This window comes from Myxine glutinosa, chromosome 4, assembly GCF_964187855.1.
Source record: "Myxine glutinosa chromosome 4, kmMyxGlut1.1, whole genome shotgun sequence".
In the NCBI taxonomy this organism is placed as follows: domain Eukaryota; kingdom Metazoa; phylum Chordata; class Myxini; order Myxiniformes; family Myxinidae; genus Myxine; species Myxine glutinosa.
Window position 1 is genome coordinate 129,215,504 of NC_136264.1, and position 23,127 is coordinate 129,238,630.

Sequence of the window (23,127 nt, forward strand, 5' to 3'; positions counted from 1 at the left end):
AGGCGAGACAGCACAGAAACTAGTGCTACCCCCTAGAGGTTATCCTGACAATCAGCCCACTTTTCTCCACACCACTTCGCTGTTAACCCTAACCATAACTGCTCTCCTCTTTCACCAACTTTCCTACTCATACATTTATTTTAACACATTAGTTTATGATTTCATTCTTTAGACCTTCAGTAGTTTGTGATCTCATGTGTTAAAATAGATGTGCAGACCAAAAGGCTATAATTGAGAAGATTGTAGATGTATTAAAAAGGCATTTTAAAAATTCTCAAATTTATATGATATTGGATTCAAAGCCAGAGACTAACAAGATTAGATTAGCAGGTAAAGCATTTTAAAGAGGAAGCACTATCAATCCATCCATTAGCACACTTACTCGTTTGACCAGTGAGTGAAAGGTGCAGAGTTATTTTTTTGTTTGTTTGTTTTTTGTATACAAGATCGAGGCTCGTGAAAGAGCTAACATTAATCACACAAAAAGCCAAACCGACACATAAAACACAAAAAAATAAGGGGAGCGGTAGACAAGATGGGGAGAGAGGGGGAAGGACACAAACACAACATTTGAGAGCAGGGACATCGGGAGAAATGTGGGAGGGGGAGGGCTTGGGGGGATGTGAGAGAGGTATAAAACATATGAACACTGCAAGGACTTTCAGGAAAGAAGTTGGAATTTCAAAAAAAGTATCTGGGGTGAATTAGTGGGGGTAGAAAAGATCAAGGTTTTGGATGGGGGAAGATAAGAGATGGTGGTGAACAGCTGTTTTAAAGACCTGGAGGGAGGAGTGGGATTGAACAGAGTGGGGGAGTTTGTTCCAGAGGCGGGAGAAAAGGGGAATGAAAGAGTGAAGGTGAGCAGAGAGCCTAGATTTTGTCAGTTTAACCAGACGAGGGTTGCAGGCAGATCTTGTGCGACCTGAAGGAATATTGGGGGGACAGAGAGAGCTGGGGGAGCAAGGCCGGAGAGGAGTCGGTAGAAGACAGAAAGACCACCAACCTGCCTGCGGTGAGTGAGTGAAAGGCCCTCGGAGTTAGCTTCATCGCAGGAGATTCCAATGATTCTGAAAGCTTTGGTTTCACCAGCGTGAAGCCGAGCTAGGTGTGAGGCAGGAGCACCGGCCCAGAGGGGAGAACAGTATACCGTTGAGCTGCGGATGAAAGCCTTGTATGTGGTGAGGAGCTCAGGTGTGCCAAGGAAGAACTTCGCACGACGGAGGATGCCCAGTCGGCGACTGGCTTTGGAGGCCAGCTTGGAAATATGGTTTTCCCAAGAAAGATCATGGCAGATAGTGAGACGCAAAAGCTTGAGTGACAGAACTTCTTGGAGAGGATTGTTGAGAAAGTAGATGGGAGGGTTATCCAGTCGGTCTTTTCAGAGAGACATAGTAAGAGTGTGAGATTTGTCAGGATTGAAAGACATGTTCCACTTGTTTGACCAGTCTGTGATTTTGTCCAGGTCTGCATAGAGTGAGGAGGCTGCAGACTGCCGATCTGAGGGATGAGGAATGGAGCGGCAGATAGTGGAGTCATCAGCAAAGAGATAGAGTGGATTTTCCAGAGAGTTGGAGAGATCATTGATGAAGACCAGAAATAGCACAGGGCCCAGAACACTACCTTGGGGAACTCCAGCCAGAACAGGAAGGGGAGATGAGAGAAATCCATTCAGGGCCACACGTTGCCAACGACGAGAGAGGAAGTCCGCAAGCCATGAGTGGAGATTTCCATGGATACCATAGGAGGAGAGTTTGGTGAGCAGAGCTGGGTGCCAGACCGTATCGAAGGCACGTGATATGTCAAGTGAGACAGCTCAGGTTTCCTGTTTGGCATTGAGGACCTCCATCCATTGTTGAGACAGCAGAAGCAACATGTCCAGAGTAGAATGACCTGGTCTGAATCCAAATTGATGATCAGAGATCAAGCCATTGGAGAAGAGGAAGGATTTGATATCCGAAGCAATGATGGATTCCATGACTTTGCTGATAATTGGAAGCAAGCTGATTGGTCTGTAGTTGCAAGGATCTGTGTTTGCACATTTTTTGTGTAAAGCGGTAATGTTTGCTGATTTCCTAGATTCTGGCAGATGACCTTGAACAAAAGATAGGGTGAAAAGAACAGAGAGAGGGTGAGATAGAGCAGCAGAGCAGGATTTTAGGACCTGTGGGCTGATGCCGTCTGGTCCAGTTGCAGAATCAGAGTCGAGGTTTGACAAAAACTTCTCCACCTTGTCAGGAGAGAAGGACACAGAGTCCAGGAGCAGTTGGGTTCGAATGGGAAAGGTGGGAACAGAGAGAGATGGGTTTGGGACACAAGATTTTGAGGCAAACACAGAGTTGAGGCATTCGGCTTTGTCACGTGCGGTGTCAACTGTGCAGCCATTTGAGGTAAGGGAGGGGATGGAGGGGGAACAAACACCAGAAACGGATTTGACCAGACGCCACCAGGATTTGGAGGAAGGAAACAGGTTTGAGAGTTCAATCTTGAGTGTGGAGAGATAGTGCTTCCTGGCACTCCTGAGGGTAGACACACACTTGTTCCGAGCTTGGTGGAAGGAACTGAGATTGCCTTCCAAGAGGCAAAGGCAAGTTGTTTCAGGGCAACTGCCTCACCACAAGATTCAGTGTACCATGGATGGGAGGAAGGGTAAGACAACTGAAGACGAGATGGGATAAATCTGTGCATGAGAGAGAGCAGTTTGCTTTGGAAGAATTCCCAGGAAGAATTGATGTCAGAGGCAGTAGAGATGGGAGACCAGTCCAGATGATTGATGGCTGCTTGCAGACCGTGCCAGTCAGCCTGAGCGAAATGCCAGACTCGTCGGCGCTGAGGAGGCTCTATAAGAATGGCCAGAGAGATGTCCACTTTAACAAGCACATGATCAGAAGAACCATTAGCACACTTACTCGTCTTAGCACACCGAGTGTTAGCACACCGAGTTAGCACGTGTTAGCACACCGAGTTAGCACATGTTAGCACACCGAGTTAGCACACTTTCTCGTCTTTCTCAAGCTGTCTCGTCTGGTTTCGATAATAAACTGTGGGATCATTGCTTCGCAGACATGGCGTTGCATCATCTCTCAACAAAGGGCAACACCTCTCAGCTGGACAGTAAGCTGGGTATCCCATCTGCCAGCATTGGCTGATGAATATTAAAGATCCCACGGTGCCTAAATCTCAAAGAGGCGAGTTGTCTCCGGCACCCTAAACAAATTACAAATTCCTGCCCAAATCAGCTCCAGTCGAATGTCAGGCCAGGACAGCTAGTTCACGAAGGACTTGGGTCAAAAACCTCCAGCCAACCCTACAAGGTGGGAATGAATAATGCATGGTCCATAAAAGTAGTGGAAGCAGTAGTTGTAAGACTTCCCCATCCCTGCAAGTCCATGGTTTGAACTGCAGTAGACAAGGTAAAGCATTTTAAAGAGGAAGCACTATCAAGGCAGAAGGAGAGGTAAAATAATACCAAAAAAACCAAAATAACACATTTATACAAATAAGAGCAAAGTACCCTGTGGGGAAATACTGCAAAGTGCATCATTTATGGTCCAGATTTCCTTAAACTCTTGAACAGTATTCCAATGTTCTGGCGCCTTATATTCTGAAATAATGCGTGAGCATATTAAGTCCTTCAGATAGATAGTACTTAACTAGATTCAAACCTGGGGTCTCATCATCATGAGGCAAGTGCTCTCCTGGAGTGCAAACTTTGTGCTTTTGCCATCCAGTGACATGAATGCAAGAATACGAAAAAACTAGTATTCAAACCTTCTCCATATGAATGATCATGCCAAAGAACCACACAACAAATGGGTATGGAAAGCCACCAGACACAGTCAAAACCAAGTGAAGCACACAAATCTGCAGAGAATCTCCTCTTTATTGAGATTTTGTGACATTTGAATCAATACAGGACCGAATTAAACCATACATTATATACAACAGTTACAATCAATAACAAAAACAGCACAGAAAAATGCAATTTTTTTTTATACATCAAATCTGCTGCCAAAAAAAAAAGAGAAAAACAATCTGTTTATGAAAAGGACAAATTTACATTGTAAACATCACACTCGAGTGTCTGCACCTGCAGATATCTTTAAAAAAAAAAAATCGATTAAAATTTGCGGAAAGGAATGGACAACATGTTATAATTACAAAACAATATTGTTCAAGAGGATGCAGTGTGAATTTCTGGCAAGAGATGTTACAAACTCTGGAGTCCAAAGGAAAAACCCAGCAAGTCACATTGGAACGGCTGGCGACATACTAGATTTAACCTTTGGATTATATACTCTCCGTCATAAAAAAGCGAACATGTAGAATTGATAAAGAGGAACTGTTTACGACCTCAGAAGATGTTATCATGCCACTGGATACATAAGAGGTATTCCAAGAAGTGGAAGTCACAGGATAACGATTTCCACTCAGGGCCGATACATCCACATTACCCATCTATGCAGTCGGCTTCACACTGCCCAAGTTACTGCAAACACACTCCCTGGACCTCAAAAGTTAAATATCAACACTTTTTTGAGGCGTCTTTGTGATGAAGGTATCCATGCTTGTCTTCTTGTTCATTGTCCGAAACTTGCGCCAAAACGTTATCCAAGTGATGAAATCAGTATGTCTGATGGACACAGAGGCAATAGGCAAGTTTATGTTCAGTGACAAATGCACGTTTCTCCTTGAAAGGCATGATTGTACGATGTCCGTGCTGGGGTCCACAGAAGACACAATGAGCGATATGACCCAGTTTGTGTCCAGGAAGCCACATATTTTGGATATGGAAGTGCCATGATGTGTGGTTGTATTACTGAAACCTTTCACAGCAATTTGATCCATATCCATAGCAATCTGATGGCAAATGAATACATCAATGAGTTCTTCCAGCTACATGTGTTGCCTACCCTTCAACAACATGGTCCAGGAATACTGGAATAATCTTTATGCACGATAATGCTCCTGCTCACAGGGCCATTCAAACAAGGAATGTTCTTGTCAATGCCACCATTAATGCCATGACACCCTTGCTTGCCATCTTGGCAGATTTTAATCCAATTGCATGTCTTTGGGAAATCGTTGATCATTGCATTAGAACCTTGTCATTACATCCACACACCCTCAATGAGTCAGAACAGGAGCTGATTCCTGTGTGGAATGCAATTCTCCAGGCTCAGATTTGAGTGCTCACATGGTCAATGTGACGAAGATGCAATGCAGTGATTGATGCCAGAGGTGGACATACCCGGTATTGAGATTGTTACTTCCATGTTGGATCCCGATGTGAAAACATTCATCACAATGCAGTATTACGTGATTAGGTCACAATGAATCATGTAAGTCTTCACCATTTATTTCTGTCGGAGGTTTGCACCTCATCTCTATCCAATAAGGTCACATAAATAAATCACATTTAAAACAATCACATGTTCGGTTTTTTATGGTGGAGAGTGTAGAACATACTGGATGAAATCATAAAAGTGATAGAGTTTGTTGGATTTGGCTGCAAATCCAAACACAGCAAGTGTGCATCTCCAATATTCCAAGTGCTTGTATTAACAATTCGTTTTTGAAAGCCAGCACACAACACTACCAGTATAACTGTTTTCTAGCTCAGTTGTTTCACAGATGAGCGTTTCGATTGAAAGATTCAAAAATAATTGCAATTACCTTCAACCGAATTGGCAAACGGTTTAGAAAAAAAAAAAAATTCACCTCTCTCCCGCAAAATACATTTGTGAAACAATATCAAAGTACTTACATGGAATATTTAGTACACTGTGTGTTACACTTCACTGTTTCACCGGATTGTCAATTCATACGAATGTGATTAATCATTACCAAAGTTTTGAAAAACGTTTTTGGTTTTTGAAGGATTCCGCAGTTAACGCTCCCAAATCTACTTCTCAATTAGAAAAAAAACAAACAAAAAAACATTTGTGAGTCAAGAGTGCCAGGATAAAACATAAATAACTTGTACGGATTCAGATAAAATGTAGTGCAATTCAGCAACCGGTGCCATAATAATAATAAGAAACCACAAACAGACAAGATTGTTTTGGGAAAAAGCATTCGTGATTGAGGAAACATGAATATGGCAAAAAATGAGGGTTTGCAAAATAGATCAGGCATTCGTATCTTCGCAGTTTAGCCTACCCTTCAATATCTGTACAACTAGAAATAAAATCGACATGGAACAATTTGTTCCGTTGTGATGGTAAGACATGTCGCACTGATTGTTCTCTGTTATCTCTCCGAAATTAACAGAAGGATCTCGAAAGATAATTTGCACCAGCGAAATTTAGTGCTGCTGATTAATCAGGTCGCACAACTGTCAAATGTTGTGCATTCAACCATGTTAGTGAGACAGAGCTGGACCAAGGCGCGCATTTGCCGAGCTTGCCTGAACAGTCGACACGTTATATCCTGCTGGCTCCACCTACACATGCAAACGGAGCATTGCTTTTTCAAAACGAATCGTTGGATCTATCATTGGCCACAAGCCATTATCCAGGGGGTTTAACAACCTCATTCCAAGCAAGAGCGTGTTGTCTACCAAGATTCAGGAGCGCTCATTAAATGAAAGGTGTGCCTCGAGCTTTCCACATGAATGTGTTCACAAAAATATTTTTTGTAACGGCAACAGAATGCAATATAAAATACGACAAGAAGACTTGACATCTGTACAATGAAAAGAAATGTTAATGTCTGCACCAAATCAGCTTTTGCATCCTGTGTATCAGCACAAATTGATCACGTTTCAAGCCAATTTCCTACACTCACCCACATCTCCACCATCTCAAAGCTTTGGAGACCATGAATTAAATTACGACCTCTGTGTTCCAGCAAAATTGTCATCATATGATGTGTTGTAGATCCATACATGACGTGTTGCAGAAGCATTGGCTGGAGAGCGCAAAACGCTTCAGATTTGGGAATTGTGCATTATCCCTTACCACCACACACAAAGCCATTACTATCCCACACAACATCCATCGATATTGGCTTTGTAGTCAACATTCTCCCTTTCCATCTCAAAAAGTGAGACAGGTGTCAGCATACAAATCACAATGAGACAGATGATTGAAAGACTGAAGGTGCATAAGATCAATTGCAATTAGGGGAAAAAAAACGAATTGTGTTTTTAGTTGGCATGTGCTCTCCCTCCAGGAGTCCCTGACAAACTCCAACTAAATTCGCAATTTCTTCAAAAGTCTTAAATTCAAGGGCTGTCCCCCTGACTGCATCACACTTGGCAAACCTCAAAGTCTGTGCTGCTGGGCAAAGAATTCCGACGCTGTGGTGAGTACTGCGCAGCCTCGCAGGCCGACAGTGCTTCAGCCATCATTTTCTCATCCGATTGGCCTAGCGATGAAGGCTAAAGACAAAGACAAAAATAACAATGAGCAAGATCCCATATATATATATATATTGTTGCGGATATGAGGACTGTATATTTTTTTGATTGTGTGTATTATTATTATTGTTTATTCTGCGCCTCCTGCCTCCGGAGCTGTGTAAAGGTCAAAGGGCGTCCCATAATTAGTCCATAAAGCATCCACACCACAGCTAATCATAGAATACCCCTGTTCGATAGCTTATATCTTATTATGTGTTTTAGGGTAAGGCTGTGTCTCCCATTAATTGAAATACTCCATTGCACCAGTGAAAGAGATAGATTCCCTTCATTCCCATTCCCAAAAACTTCCATTCCCCCTTTTCGTCGATTGGAAACTACCTCCGCTCCAGCAATTGCCGCCATTGACCACGAGGCAGGGTTGGGGAAGAAAGGCGGGTCCCCACCTCGTCATAGAGGGGAGGAGTGAGTCAGCCCCACTCAACCAACCACGAACAAGGGGTTGGACTTGGAGAGGGTGTGGAAAGAAAGATCGAGGAGGTTCGCGAAGGTTGAGGGGTGGGGCCTATATAACCCACGGCAGGGCGTTTCCAAAGGGGGAGATGAGCTTTGACGGAGAAACTGCGAGAGAAGTCCAGGGTTGAACTGCAGCTCGAGCCACCGAAACTGCACTCACTGCAGCTCGAGCCACCGAAACTGCACTTGCTGCAGCTCGAGCCACTGAAACTGCATTTGCTGCAGCTGGAGCCACCGAAACTGCAGCCACAGCAGCGTGAGGCCTGGACGGCAGTTTGGAGCAGGGCCGCGAAGGGGCGGCGGCTGCCCACGAGTCGATCAGCTGCAGAACTAGTTGGACCTCCCTATCCCGCCAGCCATCCATCTCCCGCCAGTCCTATCATCATTCCCCGTGTAAGTGTGCTCGTAGTCTGTCTTTTGTCTTGTCCCTGGGTAGTAACAATAAGTCTGTATAAGCTAGTATTTTCACTGTGTCACCTGCGTCTCATGTGCTTGTAAATAAACGTGACTGCTGTCTTTTTGCTTATGTGTGTGAATAGTAAATAAATTTAGTAGTATTTCCAAACCTTTCTTTGCCTTCGTTTTCCTCTTTGCATTCGGTCGCTTTAGAGTTTTCCATATTGGGCAGCCGCGGTGCGATACGGCCAACGTTTGGGTGGAATCGGGTATTAGTCGGGGAATAACTGTTCGGTCGTGGCAATACTACCGCTCGGTCAAAATAACATCTTTAACCGCGTCCGTAACAATTGGTGTCGGGGAGTGGGATACGAGGCCCGAAGCGCGCTTAACGCGCTCAAAATTACAAGCTGCTGGAAATTTGTGTTGTTGTAAAGCAAAACCCGAATTTTGAAATCGCGCCATGGCTGGTCAAGGCGACGGGATGCCGGTGGGAGAGATAGAGATAGACGGGGTGGAATCGACCCAGGACCTAGGGGAAATGTATATGGAGGATGTGGTTGAGGGAGTATCAGACGCGCAAAATGGTGCTCTCGCGCACGAGGTTTCGGGCGCGCAAAATGGCGTCCTCGCGCACATGGTTGTTGCGGCACCAAATTTAGTCCCGGCAGCCGAGCCGCAGTGCCAATGGACTTTTGCCTATTTATGACGCATTTCATGGCATCTATGAAGGGTGACAGTAGGGGATTGGATGCAATGATGGCTACCCAGGGAATCGACATGAAAAAAAGGAGGAAGGAAGCAAAGGACAACCCGGAGGGATATCGGGAGCGAATAAACGACAGCATAAAAAAATGGGGGAGTTCGTAGACGGCATGGGAGGCGGAAGAGGCACATCGGTGCACGACGAGGTAAAGCAGGTCGAGAAGCACTGGTTGAACGAAGTTGAGAAAAGCACGGGTACAATGACGGGGGTAGAAATCGCGACACGGGGTTTGGAAAAGCCGGCGACCGATGAGGTAGAGGGAATTTTATTAAAGCCAACGGTCGTCGAGGTGAATAAAGAAAAAGTGCTGGGAATTAAAATTGAAGAGATGACGGAGGTAGCCCGGGAATTGCAGGGAGAAATGGAATATGTACAAAGTCCCTGCTCAAATCATGATTATGTACGCACTCACCAAATAAAGAGTTTGCAGGTTTTGGTGCAGGGAGGAAGAAGAACCCCGAAGGTGAGACGTGCTGTGTATTGTGCGGGGAGATTTTGCAGGAGGATGTTTAACGACAAGAGAATTGTCGCGCGATTGGGATCGATATGGCACCCGGGCGTTGGTAAAGGGTCCCGTGTGAGTGGAAATGGCACGCGTGTGAGGAAAAAGTGTGCGTCAAAGAGTGAGCGTGTTATAAAGTGTGGGAGTGAGACCGAGTGCGAGCGAAAATGCACGTCGGGGTGGACGGAGTGTACGTGCGAGGGTAAGAGTGACCCGGAGAGTGAGTTGGTGGTGGAGCGGGTGCGAGAATGCACGCTTGGAATGGTTGAGGGTGTGCGAGGAAGCACACCTGAGTTGGTCATGGCGCGAGTGTGGGATAGCCCATATGAGCGCGTTAGTGGGTGGATGCAAGAGTGCACACCCATGGTGAGTGGTACGGAGTACGTACCAAGGGAGAGTGCGCAAGACGGTGCGCGAGGTGTGTTAAGGGAGTGTGCGAACAGCGAGTGTGCACGAGAGGTGTGGTGTGTAACAGGGAGTACGTTGGTGGAATGTACGGACGGCGTTGGAACGCCGGGTTTGGTGAGGGTGAAAGGGGTAGCGTATGCGTGTGAGCATGCAGGTGAAGCATCGACGGTAACCGGGTTAGCGGTTAGAGCGACGGATAGCCGATGCGAGCACTCGGGGCGCGGTGTGCTTTGTTGGATGCGAGGCCCGGCGCGGATCGAAGCTGCGTCGTTTCTCTTCGAAGCGTCGTTGCCGATTCGGGCTTGGCCCCGCCCCGCACGGTCGAGTCCGGGCCTTGGCGGGCGAGGCGACCGGTACGGTTCAAGGGCGAGTGGGAGGAAGCGGAACGGTGCCCCCTCGTGGGGACGGGGTTCCGACCGGGGGAGATTGAGCCATCGGGCCCGGGACCGCAAGGTGCCGCGCCGAGATGGTGCGTGGAATCTCGGCCCGACCAAACCACCTCCCTTGAACCGAAAGCCGGACGGATTCAACCTGCAGGCAACCAAACCACCCGAATTCATTGCTCGGCTTTGCGAAGCCGAGTTTAATGACGTCATGACGCACCGAGGCTAGGATATAGCGGACTGTGATGATGGTGATAGTGATAGTGATAGTGATTTGATACGAAATTTAGAAAAGTGAATAGAATTGGCAGTAATTGGCAAATTTTTGATTTGTTGGAATTTGGTAAGCAAAATTTATAGTAAGAGATGCCTCATGTGATGGGATGGCCAATCCACCATCCCTCACGAGGGGGGCAAAGGAGCACTAGCTTATGGGGTTTATGGCAGTGTAAGCTCGCCGAGGGAGGGTTTGGATAATGTGTAGGGACCTAGAAGATGACATTAGGTAACGTTAAGGTTAGTTAGTGACTGATACCTGTAGAGGGGATGCAGGTAGATTAGTGTGGATTATAATGACGTGGTATGTGCTTAGTTTAAAGGGAAGACGGGGAGCACTAAGTTAGCAGGGCAACAGGTAGTTCAGATGATGCCGTGTGAGTGTTGGAGGTGTATTCAAGTGTATTGAGCAGTGTGTGTGATTGACCAGGTGTGATTGCACAGGTGTGCAACTGAACAAGTGTATGGAGCAGTGTAGGAGAGAGTAGTGGTGATTGCGTGTGGTGTTGACCAAATGGTCCAGGAAGAGGAGGAGGGTGCAGGTGGCACCAGGTGTGAGTGCACAGGTGTGCACCAACAGGTGTATGGAATAAGTGGTTGTGTGGAATACGTGGAGTGTGGAATATATGGGGTATTGGAATGGATGGTCGTTGAGTGAGTATGGTGGAAACTATGGAGTGGAGTGGATGGTGCGAAGGTGTGAATGGGGGAAGGATGGACCCCCATCACGAATACCCGGGGCGGGTAGTGTAAGTGTTAGGTAGAGGGTATAGGTAAATTGTGGTTGGATATTGGCATCTGTGGTGCGAGGTGAAAGAATGGTATTTGGATGGGTGCATTAGTGTAGTGGAAATGGCTGGGCGTGTAGCCTGTTAGTGTGTGTAGTTGGTTTGGGCACTCCACCACTGTGAGGATGTCGGCCAGGTGAGGCCGCAGGTGGGCTCTGGGAGCCGGTAGTTGTGGATGGGGCCCGAGGATCCGGAGGACGGACCCGGGTAGCCCAGTGCCAGAGGGCACCAAGGGGTGACAGAGCCAGGAGGGGCCTTCCCCAGTTAGATAGGTTAGGGTGAGGAGCTAGGTAAGCTCGGGTGGCAACTGCAGTGGTGGAGGTGTGCAGGTGGGTAGACCTGCTGGGAGAGCTACACGTCACAGCCCAGAAATTGTGCAAGGGCACCGGGAGATGAATCGGGGGAGTGAGACCCCAAATTGAGAAGCACCACAGTTTGGTCAATGGGAATTGGTTTTTAGAACCCATAGTGTAAGTTGGCCAATGGATTGGCAGGGCAAGACCCCGGGTAGTGTAAAGTGTGTTAATGTCATTTAGAGGATAGTTAGGATTAGGAAGTCTCCTCGCACCATCTGCATCCACTCACCTGAGGTGACAGGTACTCCACACCATGCCATGTTTTGATTATTTTTTATGATGCAAATGTTTGGATTGTGAGACGCATCATGACGTGGGTGTGACATTGTGCTTGATGTTCCATCTCTTCCTCCTTATGAGGATTGATGATGAATTGGGTGATGGCAAATTTTGAAGTAGAGGGATTGCAGAGACGAATTTGGTATAGGAAATATGGGGAAGATGTGACAGTAGTGACGAATTTGTAAATGTGTAGATTTTGTACATATGGGGTAAGGGCAAGGGTAGTGTAGGTGACAGGGGGTGACGTACGGTAGGGACGAGCTTTCTCACTTCGCCCTCCGTACGCATTTCGCTTTGCATTGCCTTATTGATGTGTGCCCTTGTGACCTTACCCCTCGCTCATTTGTCTCTTTTGTCTCCCACATGACTTGTGCGCCATTGGGCGCCGAGGGGAGCGTGCGTGAGTCGGCCATTGTGCGCCCGGCACTCTCAGAACCAGCTGTCTGCATCGATGCACCACATTATGGACCACATGCCTGTGGCCGAGCACCACGTATGGACCCCATGGGTTGGGGCATGGCCCCTCTGCTGGAACCGGCCATGAGGGCCCGAAATCTTGCTGGCGGACCTTGGCCACAGGGCACCGATGCCCCACAGGTGAACCACACTAGTCGGCCCTGTGGGCCATAAATAAAATAAAATAAAAAGGACACATTGGGTGCAAGTTTTAATACAAATAGGCCGCCAGTGAGAAAATGAAAGAATGACAACATCTGGAAGAACAAATAATAATAACCAGCAGAGGGAGCCGAAGAGCAAGAGACCACCTGCAGGGTTAGGGGTTGTTTGGTTATTTTTATTATTGAACATGCATTGAACACTGATGAACTATGGTGACTGCACCGATTGGTGCTTGAGGGTGCTTGTATTGGTGCGTTTTTAGGTGCTTTCATGGTGCATTGATGCAGAGCAGACTGTCTCCCACCCAGAAAGAACAATTACAGGTCCTGGGTTAGTTTTGTAAATAAAAGCAGAGTCATTGTAAATAATGCTCCCCACCGTCAGTGTGTAGTTTGAAGACCATTCCGCAATTCGGTTAACTGTGGGCGTAAGTCTGTTCGGCAGGGTGCAATGGAGCAGCGGGACATATTTATTTATGTTTTAAAACTGTCGCACTCAGGGTCAGGTTAAAAGTAGAGGGAACTACACCTACGTGTCACACTAAATAAAAGTTGTAGGCCCGGGCCGTACCTAAGAGGAGGAGGGTGCAGTGTTGCGGATATGAGGACTGTATATTTTTTTGATTGTGTGTATTATTATTATTGTTTATTCTGCGCCTCCTGCCTCCGGAGCTGTGTAAAGGTCAAAGGGCATCCCATAATTAGTCCATAAAGCATCCACACCACAGCTAATCATAGAATACCCCTGTTCGATAGCTTATATCTTATTATGTGTTTTAGGGTAAGGCTGTGTCTCCCATTAATTGAAATACTCCATTGCACCAGTGAAAGAGATAGATTCCCTTCATTCCCATTCCCAAAAACTTCCATTCCCCCTTTTCGTCGATTGGAAACTACCTCCGCTCCAACAATTGCCGCCATTGACCACGAGGCAGGGTTGGGGAAGAAAGGCGGGTCCCCACCTCGTCATAGAGGGGAGGAGTGAGTCAGCCCCACTCAACCAACCACGAACAAGGGGTTGGACTTGGAGAGGGTGTGGAAAGAAAGATCGAGGAGGTTCGCGAAAGTTGAGGGGTGGGGCCTATATAACCCACGGCAGGGCGTTTCCAAAGGGGGAGATGAGCTTTGACGGAGAAACTGCGAGAGAAGTCCAGGGTTGAACTGCAGCTCGAGCCACCGAAACTGCACTCACTGCAGCTCGAGCCGCCGAAACTGCACTTGCTGCAGCTCGAGCCACTGAAACTGCGTTTGCTGCAGCTGGAGCCACCGAAACTGCAGCCACAGCAGCGTGAGGCCTGGACGGCAGTTTGGAGCAGGGCCGCGAAGGGGCGGCGGCTGCCCACGAGTCGATCAGCTGCAGAACTAGTTGGACCTCCCTATCCGGCCAGCCATCCATCTCCCGCCAGTCCTATCATCATTCCCCGTGTAAGTGTGCTCGTAGTCTGTCTTTTGTCTTGTCCCTGGGAAGCAACAATAAGTCTGTATAAGCTAGTATTTTCACTGTGTCACCTGCGTCTCATGTGCTTGTAAATAAACGTGACTGCTGTCTTTTTGCTTATGTGTGTGAATAGTAAATAAATTTAGTAGTATTTCCAAACCTTTCTTTGCCTTCGTTTTCCTCTTTGCATTCGGTCGCTTTAGAGTTTTCCATATTGGGCAGCCGCGGTGCGATACGGCCAACGTTTGGGTGGAATCGGGTATTAGTCGGGGAATAACTGTTCGGTCGCGGCAATACCACCGCTCGGTCAAAATAACATCTTTAACCGCGTCCGTAACAATATATACACATGCAAATATATGCCATATATACAGTGTATTCAGAAAGTATTCAGACCCCTTCACTTTTTTCACATTTTGTTATGTTGCAGCCTTATGCTGAAATCGTTGAAATTAATTTTTTCCCTCATCAATCTGCACTCAAATACCCCAAAATGACAAAGAGAAAACAGGATTTTAGAAAGTTTTGCAAATTTATTAAAAAGAAAAAACTGAAATCACATTGACATAAGTATTCAGACCCTTTGCTATGACACTTGAAATTTAGCTCAGGTGCCTCGCATTTCTCTTGGTCATCTTTGAGATGTTTCTACACCTTGATTGGAGTCCACCTGTGGTAAATTCAATTGATTGGACATGATTTGGAAAGGCACACACCTGTCTATATAAGGTCTCACAGCTGACAATGCATATCAGAGCAAAAACCAAGCCATGAGATCGAAGGAACTGCCTGCAGAGCTCAGAGACAGGATTGTGTCGAAGCACAGATCTGGGGAAGCCTACAAAAAAATTTTCTGCTGCATTGAAGGTTCCCAAGAGCACAGTGGCCTCCATAATTCTTAAATGGAAGAAGTTTGGAACAACCAGGACTCTTCCGAGAGCTGGCTGCCCGGCCAAACTGAGCAATCGGGGGAGAAGGGCCTTGGTAAGAGAGGTGACCAAGAACCCGATGGTCACTCTGGCTGAGCTCCAGAGATCCTGTGTGGAGATGGGAGAAACTTCCAGAAGGACAACCATCACTGCAACACTCCACCGATCTGGGCTTTATGGCAGAGTGGCCAGACGGAAGCCTCTCCTCAGTGAAAGACACATGAAAGCTCGCTTGGAGTTTGCAAAAAATCACCTAAAGGACTCTCAGACTCTGAGAAACAAGGTTCTGTGGTCTGGTGAAACCAAGATTGAACTGTTTGGTCTAAATTCTAAGCATCATGTCTGGAGGAAACCAGGCACCGCTCATCATCTGCCCAATACCATCCCAACGGTGAAGCATGGTGGTGGCAGCATCATGCTGTGGGGGTCTTTTTCAGCAGCAGGGACTGGGGGACTGGTCAGGGTTGAGGGAACAATGAACGGAGCAAAGTACAGAGATATCCCTAATGAAAACCTGAAACAGAGCGCTCAGGACCTCAGACTGGGCCGAAGGTTCACCTTCCAACAGGACAATGACCCGAAGCACACAGCCAAGACAACGCAGGAGTGGCGTAGGGACAACTCTGTGAAGGTCCGTGAGTGGCCCAGCCAGAGCCCTGACTTGAAACCAATCGAACATCTCTGGAGAGACCTGAAAATGGCTGTCCACCGACAGTCCCCATCCAATCTAACAGAGCTTGAAAGGATCTGCAGAGAAGAATGGCAGAAAATCCCCAAGTACAGGTGTGCAAAGCTTGTCACGTCATACCCAAGAAGACTCGAGGCTGTAATCACTGCCAAAGGTGCTTCAACTAAGTACTGAGTTGAGGGTCTGAATACTTATGTCAATGTGAAATTTCAGTTTTTTATTTTTAATAAATTTGCAAAACTTTCTAAAATCCTGTTTTCTCTTTGTCATTATGGGGTATTGAGTGTCGATTGATGAGGGAAAAAATGAATTTAAACGATTTCAGCATAAGGCTGCAACATAACAAAATGTGAAAAAAGTGAAGGGGTCTGAATACTTTCTGAATACACTGTGTGTATAATGTGTATGTGTTTAGAGACCATTTTCCCCACAGAGCAGGGGTTGGCCTTTTTTGCGCACCTTGGTCCCCTTTTCCACCTCTTGCGACAAACAGGGAATTACCAGTGAACTGGTACTCAATTAGCCGACCTCGGAAGGATGACAGGCTGAGTCAACCCCCATGGCGTTAATTCAGCGATCGGCCGGGATTCGAACCCAGGATCCTAGGATCCTAAGCCGGCATCCTAGCCGCTAGCCCAACACCAGGGCTATTTGCCCAACAAGGGCAACACCCGCTAGCCCAACAGCCCAACAAGGGTTTGCTATGATATCATATTTCGCTCACGAGGTTCAGACGTACGTGGCGGCGGCCGTCTTGGATTTTGACGTGGTGACCCAATTTTCAATAGCGTTAGTGTACATATACAGTCACATGAAAAAGTAAGTACACCCCATGTAAAGTTTTGACTTTTTCAACATATTTCACCATACAGCTATTTGATCTTCATTTGAACAATATTGACAGATAAAGGTGATACAATATAACAAATATCATGAAACATTTACATTTTGTAGTCCATTGTATAATTTAAATAAACATAAATGCAAATTTCGCATGTGGAAAAAGTAAGTACACCCTTGGCTCTAATAGGTGGTATTGCCCCCTTTGGCAGAAACAACCTCAAGTAGGCATTTCTTATAACTGTCTACCAGTCTCTGACATCGACTGGGAGAAATTTTTGCCCACTCCTCCATGCAGAATTCTTTCAGCTGTGCGATGTTTGAGGGGTTTCTTGCATGCACAGTTCGTTTCAAATCCCCCCACAACATCTCGATGGGATTTAGATCCGGGCTTTGACTTTGCCATTCCAGAACCCTCCATTTCTTTCTTTTCAGCCTTTTCTTGGTGGATTTACTGGAATGTTTTGGGTCATTGTTATGTTGCAAGGTCCACCTTCGGCTGAGCTTCAACTTTCCGACAGATGGCCTCACATTATCCTCAAGCACCCTCTGGTTCAATGAAGAATTTATAGTGGATTCTATGATGGTGAGCTTCCCAGGCCCTGATGCAGCAAAGCTGCCCCAAACCATAATATTTCCACCACCATGCTTTGCAGTTGGTATCAGGTTCTTGTGGTCAAATGCTGTCTTTGGTTTTCGCCAAACATGTCTTCTGGTACTGTGGCCAAATAGCTCTACCTTTGACTCATCTGTCCAGAGCACAATGTTCCAGAAGTGCTGGTCTTTGCCGAAGGTGTTCATTGGCAAACTTTAGTCTTGCCCTGATGTTCTTTCTGGACAGCAAAGGTTTGCTCCTGGCACACCTCCCATGTAGATCAAATTTGTGCAGCCTCTTTCTAATGGTAGACTCGTGCACTTTGGCATCAACAGTGGCAAGAGCTACCTGTAGGTCCCGTGATGACATGCTGGGGTTCTTAGAGACTTCTTTCAGCATCTTGCGGTCTGCTCTCGGGCTGAACTTGCCGATGGACATGATTTGGCCTGGCCTGAACAAGTTGGCAGTTGTTTGGAATCTTCTCCACTTGTAGATGATCTTCCAGACAGTCGAATGATTGATTTCAAATTGTTTGCAGATATTTTTAAATCCCTTCCCAGACTCGTGGGCATCTATAATCTTCTTTCTGAAGGCCTCAGAGAGCTCTTTTGATCTTGGCATGGTGAAGCCGCACACTTCAACAACAAAGAGCAAACCAAACTAAATGTCTGAGGTTTAAATAAGACAGGTTCCTCCAAGATGCTCTCTAACGATGTTCTCATCATTTGCACCTGAGCTGGTGCACCTGATTCAAATTTTAGGTATTTGAAGTGGTGATAAATGTAGGGGTGTACTTATTTTTTCCACATGCAAAATTTGCATTTATGTTTATTTAAATTATACAATGGACTACAAAATGTAAATGTTTCATATTTGTTATATTATATCAACTTTATCTGTCAATATTGTTGAAATGAAGATCAAATAGCTGTATGTTGAAATATGTTGAAAAAGTCAAAACTTTACATGGGGTGTACTTACTTTTTCACGTGACTGTATATATATATATATACATATATATATATATATATATATATATATATATATATATATATATATATATATTGCTCCGGTTTTGAGATTTGTACATATGACACCATTAAAGGCTAAAGGTTTGCCCCCCATAGTCCACGAGCAACACGTAGGCCACCGTAGGGTATTAGTTATGTCATAGTATGTGTAAGTGTAGGCCATTTCCCCTCGTAACATCTGCGTTGTGTGAAGACATGAGCTTTGGTCCCTTCATTTTTGCGCCACCCTCCAATTCCACCTATGGGCATAATTGATCCCGCGCCCCATTTGGCTGATCCCTCAATTTGTTACACTTTGGGCTACCCGCAGCAGTTTGTTACGCTTTGGCTGCCAGCAGCATTCGCTGCCCTTTGTTTGCTCGAACTAGTCGAGTAACACGATGTAGGCGCAAGAGGGAGGAGCGCGGGGTCGAGGTGGGGCGGCGTCAAAGCGGAGTGTCAGAGGTGATGACGGTAAGGGCCACCAGCCAACCAGGGCTCGAAGTGCATGGCGTGATAGGGCGTGGTAAGGCGCGTCTGGCAAATGCTAGAAGGTTCGCGGGGCGTGCCTATAAAAGCCTGTGCACAAAGCCCTTGAAGAGGGACTCGTTGGGAAAGGGCGTGATAAGAGGACTTGAGAGGGCTCGGAGGACGGTATCGAGAGGACTCGCAGAGAAGAGGGCTGGAAGGACTTTTACGGCGAGCGCATTGAGAGCACTTCATTGTGTCAGCGTTTCAAGGCTTTGAACTGTATTCGCCTATTATGTACGCAGCCACGCGAGTGAACGCGGCAAAAGCCACCAGTGTTAACCGCCAGAGCCCAGACCCTATCGTTCGCCCCGTATTATCCCGTGTGCGCCAACGACACGTGGAGAGCTCCTGCCGTCTCTACTTACCATCTGTCCGGTACGAGCTGGGGACCGGAGAGAGAGCTGCATGGAAGCCATCCCTGGACACGCTGGTGACCATCAACCTGACCCTCATCATCAAGCCCCGTGTGAGTGTCTGTGTGTGAGACGGGCCCGTGTCCTTGGGATTAAGTTAAGACTGTTCTTAAGGATTGCCCTGTGTCTCTGCTTCTTCTTCTCATCATTGTGAATAGTGTAAATAAACCTTGTTCTTTCTTCCAATTCAATCGCCTTCATGTTTTCCACCATTGACTAAGCGTGGTACGAATTAAGGTTGCTTTAATCGGGTTCCATCTATAACAGCGCGGATCACGTGTACGCAAAACCGCTCGGCGTCTTCCATCAGCACGTGATTCGTGCGGGGCTTATTTCCTCGTTTCTGGGCAGCGCGAGTAATTAGGTATTAGTGATTCCAGTCCTACGACCCTATTTCACGCTGTCCTGGAAGGACGTCATAGGTCCCGGGTCCCGTCGGTCAGTCAAAGACAAGGGGACTAATCCCCCATTGGTAAGGGGAGAAGGCCGGCGCTGAGATCCGCAACAATATATATATATATATATTGTTTCGGAATTGGGCGATGGCACTCCCCTTACCGAGGGGGGGTTTAATCCCCTCGTCTTTTTAAGCTGGCCGTCTCCGTTCCTGGACCCACCCCGCTCCTCTGTGGGATAGGATTGGCCAAGGTGATTGGTCAAGGGATTCCCGGACACCTCCGCCAACCCCTCCACAAAGCAGGTGGATGGCCCCGCTCGAATCCCGGACAAGATGGTATTTGCCGAGCGGTTTAGCAATCCGGAATCCGAGCCGTTAGCAATTGACTCACCCGATTGTAAGTGGTTCTGCCAAAATCGTGCCATAAGTATTCAATCATGGAAAAGACAAGGACGATCGGACGAGAATGAAAACCAGAAGAGTACGGAGGAACAGCTATTTATTAATTACTATACAAGACTAATGAAGAAGAAGAAGAAACGAAGGTAATTTACAGAAAAGGAAGAAGAAGATACACAGGGCAATTCTTAAACAGGCATACTTATAGAAGCCCAGACAACACAGACAGCACAAACTCACGTACACGAATGGGGAATTGCAGGCAGGAATGGCTGGCCGAAGGATGAGGTTCAGGTCCGTGCAGAACGGCGGGGCTGGAGGCGAGCGGCCGCCGACTCCCCGCACTCTGGTTCACACGGCGGGGTTGCTTGCGGCAGCGCGTCAAAGCTTCACGTGGCCGGGGCTGTTTGAAGCAGCGTCACTCTCTCGTACCTCTGCAGGTTGCGCATCTCTCTCAGGCGTCGTAACTTGCTCAACACTCAAGCGCCGTTTTCATAAACACTTGCACGCTCACTACTCCACAGAACTCCGAACTTATTCAAGCGCCTCCCTCCACAGAACTGCGGTGGGGGCTTCGCGCAACGGGTTATATGGCCAGCCCCGTTGAACCCTCTTGAACCTGCTAGATCTTTCTGCCCCCGCCCTCTCAAGCCATGCCCACCGATTCTTGGTTGGTCGGCAAGGGCTGGCTGACTCCACCTTGATGACGAGGGCTCCCTGGCTCCACCTTGTATGACGAGGTGGGGCCACGCCCTTCTTCCCCGATCCTGGCCTCGTGGGCAATGGAGTTTTGGAGCGAGCGGTAAGGCGGCTGTGGCTGGCAGAGGCGCTTTGGGGAAATTGAAAAGGGGAACTATCTTATTTGTTTGATGCAACGCAGATTCAACTATTGGAAACATGGCCTTACCTGAAACACATAATAATGATATAACTACGAAAGGGCCTATGATTTGCTACGTGTTGCAATGTGGACTAACTAAGGTGCAATTATTTCATTTAACAGCCAATTAAGGGGAAATGTACACAGGTGAAGGAGCTCGGGCTCCCATGTCGATCGGAAGAATGGACGCGACAAAAAGCTGGAATTCGTCCGAGTTGCTTTATTCAAACAAAACACTCAGGTACTCTCAAAAGCCCGTTTATCGGGCAGCAATATATATACACACATTATCCCGGAGCGTTTGCCCAGGAAAGGCGAGAGGGGGCGTGGCCGAGCGTCCTGGCAAGTTGAGCGTGGGCCTGCCCGGGCGTCCTGGACGAGCCCGGCATGGTGATCGCTCCGCATCCTTGATAGGTGCAAGGCGATTGTGAAAACCCAGCGCACAGGGGTTATTTATAAGGAAATTTACAACTAAATTTACATGTGAAGGTTCTAAAAACCGCAACACAGCACCCTCATTCCTCACGACACGGCTCGGGCCAACAAAACTTTAACTTAATGTGACACGCAGGTGTAATACCCTCTACTATTAACCTTACCCTGAGTGCGACAGTTTTAAACACAATTAAATATGTCCCGCTACTACGTTGCATCCTACCTAACAGATTCGCACCCACAATTAACCGAATTGCGGAATTAATTCTCAAGCTAAACATTTATGGTGGGGAGCATTATTTACAAGTGACTATTTGTATTTACACTGCAACCCAGGACCTGTCATTTTTTTCTGAGGAAACAAAAAGAATCCTGTGGGAGGGAGGAGAAAGCATGCACTGCATCGATACACCACCTCACATTCCCATGGATGCAGAATTTTATTGCAATGCATCCCCGAGCATGCAAGCACCAAAGCACCAATCAAAGCACCAATAAAGCACCATTCGGTGCTACATTGCTCATACAATAAAAACAACTGATGGTCTTGCTGTTGTTTCCGCTGGTTTCTGCTCCTGCTCTGCTGGTCCGATGTCTCTTCCAGATGTTGTTCTTCTTCGTGGCTTGCTGCCTATTTGCAATAATAACAATAATAAAAAGCACAAAACGTGTCCATTTTTATTTATGGCCCACAGGGGCCAACTATGGGTGGTCCACCTGTAGGGCAAAAAGGGGGCCACCTCTCCGTGGTCCGCAAGCAAACTTTCCTGGGCCATCGCGGCCGGTCCCAGCAGAGGGGTCATGCCCCAAAACGTGGGGTCCATCAGTATGGTGCTCGGCCACAGAACGGTGGTCCACATGGTGGTGCATGGCCGCAAGACGTGCGGTCCATAAAGTGGTGCATCGATCCAGGCAGCTGGCAGCGGGGGCTCGGGCACACAATTGCGGCTCCCGCACGCTTTCCCTCAGTGCCCAGAGAGCACGGTCCATGTGGGGGGGGGGGGGGGAGGGGGGAGGAAGACAAAGCAGAGTCAGCGAGGGCAAGGGCGCAAGGGTACACATCAACAAAGGCAATGCAGAGTGAGGCGCGTCTGGAGAGCGAGCGGAGAAAGCTCGTCCCTAACGTACCCCACCATTCACCGACTCTACCCTTGCCCCTTACCCCGTATTTACAAAACAATTTACAATTCGTCTCTATCGTCACGTCTTCCCCATATCTACCCTAATCCAAATTCATACCAATCCCAATGTCTAACCAAATTTGCCATCACCAATTCATCATCAATCCCTCTTAAGGAGGAAGAGATGGAATAACAACACAATGTCGCACCCACGTCATGATGCATCTCACATTCCCAAAAACATTTGCAAAAAAAACAAAAAAACAACCATGGCATGGTGTGGAGCACCGTCGTCACCTCAGGTGAGTGGATGCAGATGGTGCGAGGAGATTTCAATCCTAGCTATCCTCTAAATGACATTAACACACTTTACACTACCCGGGGTCTTTCCCTGCAAAACCATTGGCCGTCTTACACTATGCGTTTCTAAAAACCGAACTCCCACTGCACATACTGTGGCGCTCTCAAATTTGGGGTCGCACTCCCCCGATTCAACTCCCTGTGCCTTCGCACAATTTCTGGGCTGAGTCGTGTGGCTCTCCCAGCAGGTCTACTCACCTGCACACCTTCGCCACTGCAGTTGCCTCCTAGCTTACCTGCTCCTTAACCTAACCTATCTAACTGGGGGAAGGCCCTCCCTGGCACTTACCCCCTCGGTGCCCTCTGGCACAGGGCTACCCGGGTCCGTCCTCTGGATCCTCGGGCCCCATCCACAACTCTACCGGCTCCCAGAGCCCACCTGCGGCCTCACCTGGCCGACATCCTCACAGTGGCGGAGTGTCCATTTAACCACACACA

At 47.4% G+C, this 23,127-nt stretch overlaps 1 protein-coding gene and 1 long non-coding RNA gene across 11 annotated transcripts in view; one reads left to right on the forward strand and one right to left on the reverse strand.

The window, feature by feature from the left end:
• The window catches only part of LOC137425201 (uncharacterized), a 48,500-nt gene that overhangs the window by 16,785 nt on the left and 8,588 nt on the right, over positions 1-23,127 (forward strand). The window lies entirely within an intron of this gene.
• LOC137425199 (kazrin) overlaps positions 3,863-23,127 on the reverse strand; it is a 738,641-nt gene continuing 719,376 nt past the window's right edge. For all 10 annotated transcript variants that reach the window (XM_078776419.1, XM_068113383.2, XM_078776417.1 and 7 more), the window contains one exon: positions 3,863-7,381. In XM_078776419.1, coding sequence (XP_078632545.1) covers positions 7,250-7,381 — 132 coding nt within the window. In that variant the 3' untranslated portion in view covers positions 3,863-7,249. The remainder of the gene's footprint in view (positions 7,382-23,127) is intronic.